Here is a 17,410-nt window from a genome sequence, read left to right on the forward strand (position 1 = left end):
TGTTTAGCTTAGTGTTATCCAGATTCTTCGGTTGGAATTAACAATTTATTTATTTTGAAAGTAGTTAATGTTTCTGTGTTATTGGCTAATAATGTTTTGGGGGGACTAAGGGAGCCGTTTTTATCATGTGTCTGCAATTTTTACTCAGGAGAACAGTTTTCAAATCAGCTTTCCAGTAAGCATGATATACGCAGTCATAAGTCAGCACGCTAGCACAGTAGAATCTCAGACGTTCCTCAACAAAAACAAAGAACAGTTCAATCCATCCTTTATCTGCACCGTCGCCTCATGTTGCCTGTGGAAACCAGAAGAGCTGCTAATAACTGGGAGGCTAACAAGAGCTACATTCCTCCTGTCACGCTGACCACTTTGTCTACACTTCAGGTTATTTATGTATTGAGATGCTAATGAACAACCAGAAGAGTGTTGTGTATTCCCTGTAAACTTTCTCCTGTCGTGCATTGGTTCACTGGGCTGGACAGCCAATCAGTGAAACCAACTAGACGTAATGACAAAAAGTATGGTTCACCGATGATCTGACAACCTACAATCAACTTGCTGTGCCAGGCAATTTTTGCCTTGCCTTTCTGTGTCTGGAAATATTTTTTACACAGTAGATAATAAACAATTAAGTTACGTAATCCTGTCTTGTTGCAGCTTGCATGTCTCTATTTCATGTAACTTCAGCAGCCATTGGCCAGCAAAATAACCACTTAGAGTTTAGTGCTATCAACAGCTACTCAAGTTCAAAAACCTTTCGTCCTCTCTGCACGAAGTTCTAGTTTAGGCATTGGCCTGCCATCAGATTCTCTCTTTAAGTTGTTGCGGTAGAGGTAGTTTTGTAAAATTGTTTTTTTACTAAATCCTCCAAATCTCCGTCCTCCATCAGTGCACTTGCTAATTTTGCTAACCAAACTTGCTAATCTCACGTTTCATTCAGTGGCTTGATGATGATGATACTATGTTTTGATTGTTGTAAGGCCAAAGAGTGGCTGGCTTCCCTCGATACAGTCTTGGCCAATCACAGGTGAGCAGTGTTATGACAGTAGCTTCACCTGATTGGTTCATCATTCTTCTTATTAAGGGAGCTCTGCTACTCACCACTCTTTGGCTACGCAACATTTAGAGGGCGCTGTTTTACACATGGTAAAATTCTCAATAATTAGAAAAGGGACATAAGGAAAAGATGAGAGTGAAACAACAGAAGAATTGCTGAAACTGTTAAAATGGGTGTTTTATTACTTAATGACAGATAAAAGAGAGGAAACATGGCTTCCCTTGGCCTCCAGGAGAAAACGCCAATGTTCAAGTTGCATTTCCCCAAAATCAAGTCCTGCAGTAAAGTTTTATTTGCCTTAGTTTTGCACCATCTTATGTCAATAAAAACAAAGTTATTCCCCCTTGTCATGAACAGGTAGTTATTTTATGATTAGCTTACACATGCAGGAAAACAGTGGCTGAATGCGGTGCATAAGCCTCTCAAAAAGATTTGTTGGCGCTCAACGTAGAAAGAGAGTTTGTGGTATGACAGCGGTTACAACAGACACAGGAATTGCAGAGAAGATGCTTGGGCTCGAATGGAAATAATTTCCATTTGGCTGAAAAACTGAAGCTTAAAAGTATGACTCAACTCCATTATTCAACCAAAAAAATATGTATGCTTTGTGTTCAACTGTACGAACGCTTAAAGGCTGATATTGTAAGAAAGCCTGACCTAACTTCAAGGAAGTCATCATGAGGGAATAGGAACACTAATGATAGACGTCACTACTATGAAGGATACTGTGTGTCTTGGAAAGCAGAACCCATTAGCATGCATGCAACAGCCCTGTCTGTCAGGTTTGTGTCTGAGAGAGTAATGACTTTGGCCGCAGCCCCTGCCAGTAAAAAGCACCTCTGCTCAACCTCTTCTACTTGAAATCCCAAATATGTGTCCCAGGGCAGAGCAAAAAGATGGACAATGACAGCCTTGTCAGCGGTGAGGTGTTTCCTCTGTAATGGCTGGACACGGCGAGCCAAGATGAATCTGACCACAGGTGTCTGGAGGGGAGGTATCCTTTAGTGGCTCCAGTGCAAATACTGCATTGACATAATTTCTGTGAAACAGTTCATCAGTCAGGAGTTAACAGAGTTGTTTTAAACTGATTTCTTGATAGATATTTGTTAAATGAAGGCAATAAAACACGGCGATGTTGCTCTAGTGGTGTTTTTTTTCCGTTATTGTGTTAAAAGGCCTTTGTCAAAATGTTACAAACTGTTCACTCCCACAGAAATGAAGTTCTTGCGATACAGGTGTGCGGTGAATTCTGCTACACTTTTTTTTTTTGGCGCAACAGGCTAAGCAGCCGAAGCCCATAAATGAAATTTATACAAGCTGCATGCAGGATTTGTAGACCCCTGCTCTGCAGGTACTGTTGAGAGCACGCAGTCAGGACTCATTGTGAAGCAGTTGTGTGGTGCAAAGAAGGGTCACCAAGTCCTCCCCTGTTACACAACCGCCTATGACATTTATCCCGGGTGAAGGGACTACAGAGACTAGCACCCTCGTGTTTTTTGGAATCCCCTCTTTCTGTCATCTGCCTGTGATGCAGACAGCTTTCTCCTTTCCTTACTAGAACCATGTGACTGGCTTCCACACATGGGCTGCTTCGCATGGCGCGCTGCTGTTTCCAGCCTCTTCCCGGAGCCAGTGACAGTGTAATGTCTTGTTCTTATATTTCGTGGACACATGCTGATCGTTTCTGTATTATTTCCTGCGCCTCAGAGCTTTCTGGATCACTCGTTTAGGAGAAACAGCGAGAGCTAATGTAACCGCTTGTGTTGCAGGGATCCGCAATTTAAAATCGCAGAGAGCAGGTAATTATCCGGGGTACGCGGTTTGCTCCTCTTCAGCCTCTTTCTTGACTGTTACAGATAAGTATGCTCTGTATCCATGCAAATGCTTGGCAGACTCTTCAATTCCTTCTGGATGGGGGGGAGAGGGGGGGGGGGGGGGGGGGGGGGTCTTTCTCTTGGTCTCTCTCTCTCTCTCTCCCCCTCTCTGTGCGTCTCTTTCCCCTCTCTCTCTCTTTCCTTGCTGGCAGCAGCGTCCGTACTCTTGGCAGGAGTGACCAGAATAAAAACAGCAACACCAGACATAGAGGAGGGGAAAAAAAGTGATCCATTGAACCAAAGCCTTTACCCTCTCTTAATTACTCAGACTCTCATATCGTTTCCCTTTTTTCTTTCCAGTTTTTTCACCACTCTTTGAGACTTTGGGCTAGTGGTAATTAGCTAGAAGAGAATAAAACCAGCTGATCGGGAGAGGGGTGGTGCATTTTGGAGCGAGATGGCTAACAGAAACATTCTGTGGCTCTTCTGTGGACTCTTCCTCTTAGCACTGATTCAGCCCTCTCTTCAAGGAGGTAAGTGCGTGCCACAGGTGAACGGAGCCGTAATCTTTGCTGCATCAATCACAGGTTAAGATCGAGTTTGTTTCCTGTTTTTGTTCCTCAGAGACGTTAAACTAAACATCTTAAACGTTTTGCTCATGCTCATCAGCTGCAAGGTATCGAAGATATATTACAGCTACAGGATATATTACAATTGCATGAAATAGTTTAGGGCTTTTTTTTTGTTTTATTTAACTCGCTTTAAAAATGCAGCTTGCTTGGTATATTTGGTTTGGTCATTAAAACATACTCATATATTGATCTTGCACATTTACTAATCCTTGTGTAGTTATCAACCAAATGAAGAGGGCTCCATAATAAATGCAAAACAGGTTGTCCTTTGCAACACATGTGTCACATTTGAGCAATATGTACAATGGTGTTAAGTAAGAACTGAGATACAGTTCTGTCCAGTAATAGTCTGCACAAGAACTGACCCATGAGTTTAAATTATTTTAACAACAGTGACAGATACATGTCATTAGCATGTGCACACTTCAAATGTGTATTATGAAGCAATCTTACTGTTTCTCATGTGTATGTTTTAATGTACTTCATACAGTTAAACTGGCTCACGTCTATTCATGTTTACATGGCTGCAGACCCTTTCCTAAAAGATGTCAGGAAGAGAAGGTTCCAGCTGGCACTTCTTTTTCCTGAGAAAGTCCACATAGCTTAAATTCACCCGTGATGAACTCCTGGTCAGACAGACACCGTGCACTCTTGCACCAGTGTGCAGATCCGTTTCAGGTGCAGTTTCAAGTCACCCTCTTATCTACTTCAGACGGAAAGGGAGAGAGGTTGCGAGCATGCCGTTCCTCCCATTATCATTCAGCTAGTGGGCTTGCTCTTCTCCTCTTTCTGCATTGCTTTGATTAGCTCTCGGTCTGTGTTTTGGCTGAGATTCTCCGAGTTATTCAACCCCCAACTGGAAAACATGTTAATCATCTGGGGCTGGGTACGCTGCACTCAAGTCCATTTCTTCTACTTTTTTTTTTTTGTATTTATTTCCTTAAAAGCTACAACTGTTTATGTTCCTTATCATCCAGTGTCCAAGTGTCCTGTTAGATTCAGTATGGTTACGTTGTTAGATCCCCCAAATAAATATTTTGCCCATATAAAGCATACTTCTGTGGCTTTCTCATTTGCCTTTAATTTTTCATTATCTTTTACCAAGTCTGTCCTTGTCAGGTTGTAGGTTGAGGTGAATTTCTGTCTGCTCTTTAACTCAGAACACGTTTATCATATATGCTCCGTGCCAGCTGCATTTCACTTGACCATAAGGACACATACATAGTGGGTAAAGGAGCCAGAAAATATCAATGTTGGCTTAACAGCGAAACTTTGATCTCGACTGAGCGTTGAGTCCGTCCATATCAAACATTTATGCGGAGCTCCAACTCGTTCCATCTGCGTCTGGGCACACTAACCTGAAAGGAATAAAACATCTGGACACGTTCCATGGGTAAATTATCTGTGAGTAGCCTGAACCTCATTAACACCCAAACCACCCATTTAATGCCTCTGCCCAGAAAACGCCTCCTCTGCTTGAGAAAAAGTCAACCGCTGAATTACGATGAAGTTCTTAGACCTGCCTGAATGCTTTCCATCGACAAGTGTAAATGAGTTATAGTCCTAGGGGAAACATCTGGGATGGAGTTTGTTAATAAATATGCCCGCTGTCATTTTTTCTACACTATCACCATGTGCAAGTCCTATAACCTTTTGGTTCTGACTTGTGCGGCATAGGAGGCAGACGTACTTAAAGTTATACAAACAAACAAACGGGCAACATGTGTCATATAGATAGATAGATAGATAGATAGATAGATAGATAGATAGATAGATAGATAGATAGATAGATAGATAGATAGATAGATAGATAGATAGATCGAGCTGCATGTCTCCTTATCAAAATGAATTTGTGTTGACACAGCTTCTGCTCAGTTTTTTTTTTTTTTTTATCTATGACATTCATTGCATTCCTCCAGACAAACTAAACAACCACCTGGTGGACTTAAGGAGGTTATTCGCTCTTATCTTTACTACTACTGGGAGACAACTTCTCTTCGGTTTTTATTGTAAAGTTTAGCTTATCTTTGTGTTTTTTACCATAACATATTTATCACGTTTTTTTCAAGACAACCTGAATGAACCAACTGGCGGGTCCTGCTCCAAAGTTAGACACAGTTAATGGCACCTTTCTGATGGACAGAAACTGGCACTGAGCTCAAATGAAAAGAGAAAAATAGTTCCTTTGTGCTCTCCAAAGAATTTATGTGATGTTTTCTCTGGTACTGCTGGAAGCCAGTTTGCCTCATTTGGCGCTGGGCGGGATAAGCCCAGAAGAATTTAATACATTAATCAATGACGCTGGACGCCTGGATTTAGGTGAAGTCAAACAAGATAGCTGGTGCAGCTTGGATGGCAAACACTGGCTGGGCCACTAAACACTAGTAGGCAGCGTAAAGCGTTTTTTGATTCTCTTGACCGAACAAGCAAGCGGTGCCTCAGGCTTTATTGGTAGCATGTGCTATGAACACCTCTTTGGCTCTAACTCCTCTTCTGGCGAGCCCGAGTGCCAACCACAGCACACTGGATTAATGTGACGTGTAGGCATCCCAGAGCTCAACAACTCTACGTCGCAATTAAAGAGGCAGACCATTTGAACTGCCGTCTGAACAAGACGTGGGGGTTTTTCAGCCATGTTTTCCCTCAGCTTCTTTACTGCTGGATCCACAAATTGGATTGTTGATGTAGAGCGGTTTGGTTTAATTTTTTACTGTCGTGACTCATTTGGTTTGAAGCTGTTTGGTTACGCACACGCGTATTGTGAAAGAGCTTGCGACCATGTGTCCGTGTGTTACTCCGTTCCACTAAAGTGTTAGAAGATTGGACAAGTCAATCCACGTTACAAAGCTTTATTTCAAAAGTGCGATGCCTTGCTGGGAAATCACTCTCTCTCTCTGCATCGGAACGATTACGAACTTGTCGGCCAAAAGGTTTGCTCATCATAGTTTTTACCGTAATTACTGTCAGGGGTGTCGTAAGGACTGGCTCATAACTCTAGGATGGATGAGTTGTTTTAATACACATAATTGAAAAGGGACTGTACAGCACATGTCTAGGATGGAATTTCTTAGTATTATACACATATTTTTATTAGTGACTTTTTGTAAACCTAACGGGCTGTTTAATGCAATCACTTGACGGGCTGGCTGATTTGCAGTCCGCCATGATTGTTACTCAAATTCCTTCAGGATTCTCACAACACCTTTACTCATGTAGATAGATGTGTCTGTACGCTTACTGTGAGGGCAGAGTAGTCCGTACTCCCCACTGCTAGACACACATATCAGTGAATATTTGTTTAGCTCCCTTACTCTTTGGTTGTGGATAAATGTCAGTCCTACCATCTCCCAGTCAGATGTTTGGTCTGCAGGCTACCAGTGCCAAGTGTTCAACAAAGAAGCACATTAACTCAGATGATTCATTCCAGCCACTCCGCGAGCAGCCCTCACCAGGCTGCGAGCTGCTGCGAGCTGCTTTGAGCTGCTTTTTGAGCTGCGGTCTCTCTGGGCCAGCAATCTGAAATGGCTCCTGTCAGGAATGTTTTCATCTTCACCCGCCACCGCTGATGTCCAAGATCTTCTAGGTTTACAAACAATATGAGAACAAGAGAACAGTTTTAGTTTTTTTTTTTTTTTTTTTTAAAAACTGATGACGAACTGATTAGAAGAGATGGTAATTAAATGGATTTCCGATTAGTCACATTACGTCAGTTTAATCAAGGTCCTCTGGCATGAAAACATTACATTCTGTGTTGTAGTAGTCTCTTGAACCAAAACTAGTTTCTTGTGAGTACTGGTGGGGCCAAACATGGCACAGTTTGATCTTTGATTGGATTTAATGGATCTAAAACAAACAGAGTGACATTTCTTCTTGTTTTTGCAGCCTTGTTTTGTCATATTTTAGGAATTCAGCTATCAGAGGACATGCCGAGTTCCCACATATACTTCATAGGCTGACATGGCCGTGAGGATTATGTTCTCTTTTAGGTAAATCGGGGATTTTATGATTTCAATCTGCTTTTGTCTTTGCCAGAATAAAAACTAAAATGTCAATATCGCGTTCATAAATCTGATTGATGATTTCTTTCTTAGTCATGCTTGTTCTCACAATTCAGAGAATTCAGATGCGGAGCCAAAATATGTCAGGGAGTTCATTTGGGGGAAAAAAATAAATAAATAAATTGCCAAATACTGAATGTTTCATGATAATTCACATATTGATTTTTTTTCACGCGTCACATCCTATTATTATTATTATTATTATTATTATTATTTCTAGAAATGCAAGCCTGAAGTTGTTGGACTCATACCAACAGTTGGTGAATGTGGTCACCAACTGTTTATGGTGCTTTCGACATTTCACTTGTAACTCGGTCAGTTCCACCGCACGATATGATCACATAGTCTCTGGAACGGGGTCATAATATGAACGGATTGTTCCACTAGCTCGTAGTGATTTCACATGGTTGATGGTTATCTTTAAGCACAGCTTATTCTTCCGTTATGTCCGTCCCTGCAGTCCGCACACGGGAGAGTACACAGCTGTTACAACATTATTATTCGTTCATTATTATTGTTTCAAAGACGCAAAACTTTCCCAATCTTGTAGCGAGCAGCTTCCAATGGAAAGGCTTCACCCAAGATGCCGAAATTCAAACCGTGATTGGGATTTGAGTCTCCTCGCCTTACACGGCTGTAGGGACGTATCGCTGAGATGCGATTGGGCAAGTGTCTGCAGAAGAGGAAGGTGAAATCAGGTGGCTGCCGGAGCGGGATGGATTTTTCCCTCTTTGAGACGCTCCTCACATTTTTTCCTCCGGCCCTCGAGCGCGCTGTGGAAAATAGACAGTGCAAAGGGCGACTGATAGTAGGCCAGCTGTCACATGTCTGATAACGGGAGATGCAAGGGCGCCAGGAACCGCAGTGTTTGCCTCACTACTCAGTTGCTCTGGTTTCAGTGTGAGAGCTTTCCATAAGGAGAGAACCAGACCGACTCTTCCCGGGTAGGGGTTTCGGAGAATCGCAGTAAACAGTTTGCTATAGAATTTCGTTATTTTGTCATAATTCTGTCTTTTGATATTGTGCGAATGACAGGTGGGGGTTTAGTGACAGACTTCTCAGACCGTTTACTGGGATCATGAACGGTTCTCCAAGTCTTTGCGTGGGGAATGCTATAATTAACAAATTTGTGAGGTTGCATGTTCACATGGGTTTGTTTTGCATGCCTGAGAGAAAGGCAAATTGTTTAAGAACCTCAGGGTCAGGCTAAAGTCCTATTACTCACCAGCTCGTTGTAAATGAGGTAAAACTAAGCACTTTTAAGTCACAAAGAGCAATTGTAAAAGCTGCCATTAACATGGGAGGTTCTGTGGAAAGACCCGTCGCTGGCTTTGGTTTAATTTAATAACAAAACAAGTTCTGAGTTACAATTTCCCAACCACTCTACCATTCAGTCATTATATTCAGGCTCAATAATCCTTATCCCACACACAATGAAGCATTTTAGCCCGTACAAGTTTTCCACTCAGTCTTTAATTTGTGATAAACCCATAAATCACGACTGTGTTTTCTGTAGGCTCTGGCAAACTACCAAATAACAGATCTTGCCAGCCAAACAGCTGATAAACACGTCACTTCTTACTTTCCAGGCCGACACTCAAATCATGACATTATGCGAAGCTAAACACACAAGGATCTGGACGTATTCCCCTCCACTTGTTCGCTTGTGTCTAGCGAACTACATCATCTTATCGAAACTCAAAACAAGGGAATTGGAAAAAGTAAAACACTCGGACACACATATGTTGTATATGAAAATGATTTTTCTCAAAGCCTTTGAGCTTTTCACACTTTGTCTTCTTTATGTTGTTTATCTACAAATTTGAATCGTCTGGATATTGAATTCTGAAAAAAGTTGTGTGGGCTTGTTAGACATGGAATTTAATAACAACGTGTCGCTGAGATGAGATTTTCCCTCCTGAAGGGAGAATTGTCAAAAAAAAGCAACTTTATTTACAATTTCAGGGCCGATGTCGCTTGGAGGATTTTTCTTGGATAAAACTTGTCAAATATACAGTCGGTGATGTACTGTGATGTCGAGATTATACACAGCTGCAACTTGTAAATTGCGAAGTGTAATTTCCAGTCTTTTTTTTTTTTCATTTTTTAAATACTATCAGTGTAAATTATAAGTCTGTGGTGTCGCTGGAGTCTTATTGAACAACGGCCATTTCTGTGTATCTGTCTAAAACCTCTGATTAATGACAGTAACGATGCCACCGGGTTGAGGGACCGTGGGCCTCTTTTGAAGAAGCTGATAGCCAGACAAAAGACGTGCTGAATCCTTAGATATCCACTGGATGAAGTATTCACCATCGCACAGCCAAGAATGTGTGTTGACTTTGACACCACGTCCAAGTGTGCTTTCACCACGGGCCATATGGGCAGCTCAAGTTGGAAACCATAAAGCTTCGTGAAATACTGGAAGTGTGTCGACCCTTTACATTGGCTTACATGCAGCATGCATGTTAGCAATTACCCTCGAGGTCACTTAGGACTTTCTTGTCTTTCTCAGTCTATTTGCCAAGTTGAAGTGTAGTCTGGGGGGTTGCACTCAATCAAATCACCTCACCTGAAGTGCATTTTCAAAGCATGTGTCTTTTGACATGTTGGAACTTTGCGTACTGTTTCCACCGAGTCCATAGTGCGACGTAAGTCTGCTGAGCTCATAGTCTGCAAATTAGGTGTCGGTCAGCGGTGGAGCACTCTGTCCATCACAGCTAATATGGTAGATATGACATGTGTTGGGACTGGACTTTATTCAGCGAAGAGTAACCAATAAATGAAGAGCAAATGTTCCCTGCTTCGTTTTGATTTAGAGTTTCGAGGGCTGCAAGAAAAGACTTTTAAAAATCGCACCAACTCAAACGCTCAGGACTGTGTGGTCAAATCGCTGAAAAGAAAAATGTGAGCGCAAATGTTTGGCCCTTTCAAAAGTGTCAGGGTTTAAGCTCCTTGTGCAACAGTTTTCAGATCACCATTAACAACTTAATCACATGTTTCGAACCTGGAAAAATGCACTGGCGGAAAAGTGATATTTGAGTAAGACTGTAGACGGGAAAACTATTGTAAAACTGACTTTTTTAGAGGCCTTCGAAACTTGGATTCAGACTTGAAAAATGTAGATGTAAGACTCTTTTATTTTTGCGGTTTCAGTTCATGACATTACATTAATCCAATCCAAAAGGAACGTAGTTGGTGTGACTTTCCACTCGAAAGCAGGTTTAGCTGTAGCTACCAACCCGCTGGTTGGTTTGTGATACCGTATATACTCTATGTGTTGATCATAGAAAGCAAATTCCAGCATTCCTTGACCCATGTAAGGCCTCAAAATGATTTTTTTCCCCCTAGATGCACACTGTGTTTACTGAGCATAATGCTGCAGGAGGTGTCAGTATCTCATCCTCTGACAATGAGATTTAAACATTTATTAGAATTAATCCCCTTTTGCTGATGACTGGCTGTTTTTCCCTGCTTACTGACAGCTCATCCGCTGTGGGTCGTACAGCTGGATCACATTCCAGTCCAAAGTGGGATGGCGATAAATTAAAATCACTGTCAGGATTCCTGTGAGTGCATGTGTATCATCACCCTCTTAATGCACTCTTAGAGCACTCGACTCTAGCCACAACAGTAAGCCCAATTAATTTGCAACAATCATTGTCATTTAACTCACAACAAGAAAGGTTAATATCTCACTCAGTTTTAGTATTAGTTTCTTTTGCGTATTGTTCATTTTATGACCAATGTGTGCAAAAGAAAGAAAGAACGAAAGAAAGAGGGGATAAATTTCTTAATCTTTTCCAGTGGAAATAAGAAGCTCCAAGCAGGCTTATACCCAAAAGGCTACATTTCACATTCTTATGAAATTGTCTGCGCAAAATTACATCAGTAATGAAAGTCACACATAGTAACGGATATCAAAATTGTCTTTCCCAGTTTTTTTTTTTTTTACTTGTCATCATCAATCACATCACAAACACTCAGGAAAAACTCTTGACTGGAGTCATATGTAAAACAAATTGTGCCACGTTTGAACCCTTGCGGACTGCGAGTCAGTCTCGTCTCCCCACAAGCATTCCAGCATATTCCCATGACCTGGCTGAGGAACGTAAGCGCATGATGATGACGATAATTAAGACAATCATGAGGAAATCTTCAAATTTATTGAGGTGGGTCAGGTCTCTTGGCAGAGGTCAGCGTGCGCCTTATTTGGATGCACAGCCTCTGTGAACCTGATGCACTCTGTAAAAGTGGTACAGTAGCCACGATGGGATTCTGAGCAAAAGGAAAAGTGGAGCAGACGCGCGGTCCCTCCTGCTTTTACTTGCGTTGCCGAGACAGGAAATCCTCCTTTTGATTATAAACTCGAGGAGCAGAATTGCGAACAATCACTGCACACCCCGCTGTGTGATGCCTGCACCTGAGATCTGGGCCATGGAGCTAAACGCGCGGGCGAACTGACAACTACACGCATGAACGCAAACATGAAATGACCTGACTGTTGGATGACCAAATGCTGAACAGCTGGTCATTGTTATTAATTTGTCATTTTCTATTTGAGCCGGCAGGATTTTCTGTGATCAGTTCTACAACTGTACTATTGTCTTACTCCACGAATGTCCCAGTTAGGTTGAGTTAAGTCGTTTTTTTTTTTTTTTTCGTTCATGGAGTCATATTTAGTACAAAGATGCAGCTGCCACTATAATTGTTCCCACTTTACACTTTGGCTGAACATAAAAGCCAATGTAGGAGACATTACACATGATCATCGAGTCAGTAAACCCTTATTGGTGCATTACTTTCAATCATGAACAAATGTTTTACCGTCGTATTTTGAGTGCAGTTTTGGAGTGTGTCATGTCGCCCTCGCTGGCCTCAGGATAAATAACTCAGCGCGGATTTGCGGATTTTCATACTTCCTCGCAGTCATCCCACAGTTCACTGTCTCAACCTCAGCTGTCCGACCGAAAGAGTAATGATATTACTGTGGCACAAATCCATTACATTTGTCACGTCTTGTTAGCGAACTGGTCAAAGCCTTCTCCAGCGCAGTTGAGCAATACGCCAGAAAGTCAATAAAGCGCACAGGTTTTTAGATTTTTTTTTTTTTTTTTTTGTGCAGTTTTTCAGTGGCAAATGTCATGAGAAGTCGTTCGTCCAGATCTGACAGTAATGCCTTGTAATTTTTTTCCCTTGATGGCCACGCTAAGTGGACAGAACTGAAAGCTCCGAGTTCACACACCATTCTCTAATAAACACATGGACACCTTTGACATGTGGTTTAAATTAAATGGCCTCCAAACACATGTAATAGCCATTAAACATAATCATTGCAGTCTTTCTGTCCCGTTCTCTCATTTGCATCGTGTCTTTGTGATGTAAACCAGATTTTCCCCTCAAAAAAATATAACTTTATAATTTTGGCACGAACTCACGTCCCTTCGGGTTTAGCTGTTAGTCGTCCCAGAACAACTGGAGCCGTTTTTTTTTGTGCTCCTTTTCTTTTATTTCTGTTGTTGTTCCTTGCACACATGAGGCCACTAAGTCTGGGACCCAGAACGATCATCTCAGGAGTTACTCCGCAGTCGGAGCCAGAAATCAGATGAGGAGCAGGGCTGGGGAGGTGGGGGTGTAGGTGGGGGTCGAGTTTGTCTGCAGCGGTTTACTGAAAATGATCTTCCAACTGCGGTACCTCATCAGTATGAAAACAATTTGAGTTTTCTCCTCGTCAAATCAATAAAGTTTTTATTTACTTTTACGCTTTTTGTGTTGGGTCTGGGTCGAGCTGCGGTGTTGAGGTTTCATTTTTCCAAGGATTTATTTCAGATTTGTCTGGGTCACAGATGATGAATTTGTTTGAGAATGTTCTTCTAAAAATGGTGCCATTGTTTGGCTTAACAGTGCAAAAAAAGGTAAAGCACATTGATCTCTCCTTCAGTGTATGTAAACGGGATAACCTTTTCCTTTTTGCTAACGTGTGTTTCAGGTGTTTATGTACCACCCGGCCCTGGGTTTGGACCAGGAGGCACCGGACCAGGAACTGGATTTTTTCCAGGTAACAAAGCTTCCAGTGACTGTCTGTGCAACTTAATGAAAATGATCCAGAACACCTCCCCGGCGCACAAAGAACTCTTGTCTTTAGGGAGGCCTGCGTGACATTAATGATGCAAATCCTTGAAGAAAAGCTCACACACAGTTAATGTGATTATTTGGTCTTCTTCAGAACCTGAAATACTCCTTTTCTCTGCATCATGTGAAGTGGAAATACCAAAATGCCAACTTTCTGGATCTGATTATTGTTAAATGAAGACATTGTGCGCGCGCCCTGTCTGATACAAAGGGATAAATAACAGTTGGAGCTTGAAATGCTTCAGATTTGTGCAGCTGTGCTCAGTTTGCGTTGACCTCTGTGGAGTAATCACACTTCACTCTTCACTGTCTAGGTTGCGTTTTCTCAGTAATGACCTGGCTAGTTATCGCGTGACCCCGTGTCCTGTACAAATATTAAGAATGCGCACAAATATAAAAGTACGCATGCATAAACTTATATGGATACATTCTTTATATAGCGTGCAATGTCTGCGTGGTCCCCTGCTCCATTACGCCATAAAACATATCGTTCTGTGTGCATCTCCTGGCATCTTGAGAGAGACTTAGACAAGAGTCAGCTGGTGAGATGATGAATTGCTCTGCCAAAAGCCTTATAGTATGCCATAAATCAGCGGTCTGTATGGTGGTTGTTTTACTAGGTACTGCTGGAGGAGTCCCCCAGGGCTATAAACCAGCTAAAGCTGCAGGTAAGAGAGAGATTTTAGATTCATGATTTTTCCTCAAATTTAAAAATGTGTTTTTAAGCATTGCATCGAATTTGTCGCGAGAAGATGCATGGCTGATTTGGAAAAAAGAAGCTAAACCACCCCATTTCCTTGTAGTATCCTACATATTTCACATCATATATGACTATATCACGACTTGGATATCTTGTCCAAATAACTATCGCGTCCGTTGTGCAATCGTGCACAGCCACAGAAAATCCGTCTGGTGTGTGTCATTTCACACATCAATAGCAGATATTTTCGGCTCTGCGCGCACACACCGCCTCAGCAACAGGTCACCAACCACATGCAGCCTCAACACTTGCTCAACAACTTTAACCCTATGTACCTTTTCTTATTTAAAACTACGGCTCGCGGATACGTGTAATGCAACACTTTTATATTTGAGTGCTACGCACACTTTAACATCCAACAGTGTAATATTTACACAAACAGATTGCTGCCCGACAGACACATTTCCCTGTCAACACTCAGCTTTGGTTTGGTCAGATCAGGGGAAACACATGGTGAGACTTCCTTGTCACTCCACCGCAATCTAAGACAAATTAAATTCTAGGGATACTGTCGGGGCAGTGAACCATATGTTTTGAGCTAAACACTGTGGTTAAACCAGTTTATTGGAAGAAATTATGAGGTTTGAGGTTTGCCTGTTGCATAGCTCTCCTGTACAAGTTGATTGTTCAGCAATAAAGATTATTGCGGTTTTAACAATGGCCCCGAAAAATAACGCCACGACAACATGACATAAACATTTTAAACATTTTCCCTGACATTAGGGGGTTATGGAGGCGCGGGCCGTGGCGGCGTGGTGCCAGGAGGTGTTGGCCCTGGTGGTGTGGGCATTGGAGGACTGCCAACAGGTATGAAGACACACAAAATGACTCACTTTAACATCTTACATCTGCCCCGAGGAGCTGCTCAGGACCGTTGTAAGATGTTTTGTTTGTCATTAGTCAAAATTTGACAGGAATTCCTCTTCAATAGAAAGACTAGTGTGTTCAAAATGCCAAGTTGCAGGCAATGTAGAGCAGCGGTCTTCAACGTTTTTAAAGCTAAGGACCCCCAAAATGATGAAGATATCGTCATTTTGCATTCAATATTAAGCTGTCCCCTGTTCCTTTACAAAAATACTTTGGATTCATGTCAATTTCTAAGAAATTTAGAAACATATATATATATATATATATATATATATATATATATATATATATATATATATATAAATGTCCAATCAACCAAAGGTTTTGCAACACCTCCCTGTTGAAGACCTATGATGTAGAGCAATATCTATATCCTGTCAACATTTACACATCTTGAACGTCCCTTTTGCCACGATGTCATGATGTGCTTGTTTTCACCCAACAGGACAAGGTGGAAAAGCCCCTAAACCAGGTAAGCTGGAACCCGTACAAAAGATCATAGTGTTTCATAGAAAGTCAAATAAAATGCATCTACTATATGATGTACTGTATATGCTTCCAAATGTGAAAAAACTAGAATGTATTGAAATATATTGCAAAATTACATGCCTCATTGTTCAGTTTCTACTGTACAGTAATGTCAACGAAGCAATGTTTTAACAGACATTTTACAACATGGAAACTCCTTTGCATTACGCACAGTATTGGAGTCCCATGAAAGGAAGGAAATATAATATGTGTTGTTATAGGGTGGGCATTGTAGGTTAAATCTACAGTATAGCGCACCATAGGTGGACCTGCAAAAAAAAAAAAGACAGTCTATTGATTTGCAGTCACCAGGTTTTCCTTATCACTCCTGTTCTTCTGTCAGCGTTGGTTTACTCTGGCTTGGCAGCGGTTTGTGGCGTCCCGACTGGGTGGGACCATGCACAGATTCCACCACCACAGCTCCCGCACCTCTGCTGTATTAAGAGCACTAAGGAGTGATGATTGGCAGAGTGCAAACAGCCATCAGCGCCTGCCAAATAATGGTGCCAGAGCACTGATTAATGTTATTGTAATGTTAGACCCTTACAATATCTGGAAACCTCCTTGTTGAAATTTACCACGGCCCTTCTCTACGATACTGTACAGTAAATATTTTCCTATGCTGTATTTCAGTCTGCGCCACATTGGGGCTCTAGCAGTGTTTAGCCATCGTTTAATTTCCCTAAGCACTGCTGATACAATCTCAGCCTACCTCTCTGTGTTTAGAAAGATAAGGAACCGAGCAATCGTCTTATAGCCCTGATAACACATGGAGCAGGTTACAGAAGGGTCCCTCTGGAGTGCCACACCTCCACCCTCTTGTAAGCGTTTCTGGAGAGCCATTTCATGAAAATGACCTAATATACAGTATTTGGTGGAAGTTGACTTTGGCACTCAACAGCAGAGCATTGCTTGGGAAATATTGCCCTAGCTTTTGTGTTCACTTGTGTTTTCCCTCTCCCCTCCCCACCAGGTGTACATGTCAGAAATTAAGAAAAGGGGAAGTAAATAATCTCGAACGCAGCTCCCTGTGTTTGTTTTAATCACCACAGTTTGAGGTTCCGTTCCATGATGTGTGGAGAAAAAGAAGTGCATACCTGGAGGTCAGCTTTGGCTTTACAAACTTTTAAAATGAAAGGAGAGACTTCAATTCACAGGGGAGTTGTAATATGTTCCGCTTTATGGCTGCTCAGTAATCCTTGAATGTCGGTTTCCATCACTGGTGCTTTCCATTTCATCAGCCTATCGCCCGAGGCTATCCAAACCTTGATACGAGAACTTTCTGCCCGCTTTAAAAGTACGACGCTTACATTAATGTATATAAATGCACGGCTAAGGTTCACCTGTAGGTAAGCCTCGTGTAGCTGCAGGTTGAATCCATCTTCTCAGTCAGCGTTTCGCTTGTGCTGCAGAGAACATGCCAGAAGAAATTACCTGCTACCAGCACATGAAAAATCACTGACCCTTCTCTGTTAACCTTTAATATTAAAAGCAGAATTCTGCTGTTCGAGGAAAACACTGATAAACTACTCATAGATGCATACACACACACATTAAAAAAA

General features: G+C 41.8%; 1 protein-coding gene across 16 annotated transcripts in view; it reads left to right on the forward strand.

Moving 5' to 3' along the window:
• Positions 1-2,690: 2,690 nt before the first annotated feature.
• elna (elastin a) overlaps positions 2,691-17,410 on the forward strand; it is a 47,251-nt gene continuing 32,531 nt past the window's right edge. For 9 of the 16 annotated variants that reach the window (XM_047593954.1, XM_047593960.1, XM_047593956.1 and 6 more), the window contains exons 1-5: positions 3,101-3,404; positions 13,551-13,619; positions 14,314-14,361; positions 15,177-15,260; positions 15,766-15,792. In XM_047593954.1, coding sequence (XP_047449910.1) covers positions 3,329-3,404; positions 13,551-13,619; positions 14,314-14,361; positions 15,177-15,260; positions 15,766-15,792 — 304 coding nt within the window. In that variant the 5' untranslated portion in view covers positions 3,101-3,328. Of the gene's footprint in view, positions 2,857-3,098; positions 3,405-13,550; positions 13,620-14,313; positions 14,362-15,176; positions 15,261-15,765; positions 15,793-17,410 lie in introns of those variants that run through there. The other 7 variants (XM_047593961.1, XM_047593965.1, XM_047593957.1 and 4 more) reach the window with 4 other exon arrangements.

The sequence above is a fragment of the Mugil cephalus genome, chromosome 9 (genome assembly GCF_022458985.1).
Source record: "Mugil cephalus isolate CIBA_MC_2020 chromosome 9, CIBA_Mcephalus_1.1, whole genome shotgun sequence".
Lineage (NCBI taxonomy): Eukaryota > Metazoa > Chordata > Actinopteri > Mugiliformes > Mugilidae > Mugil > Mugil cephalus.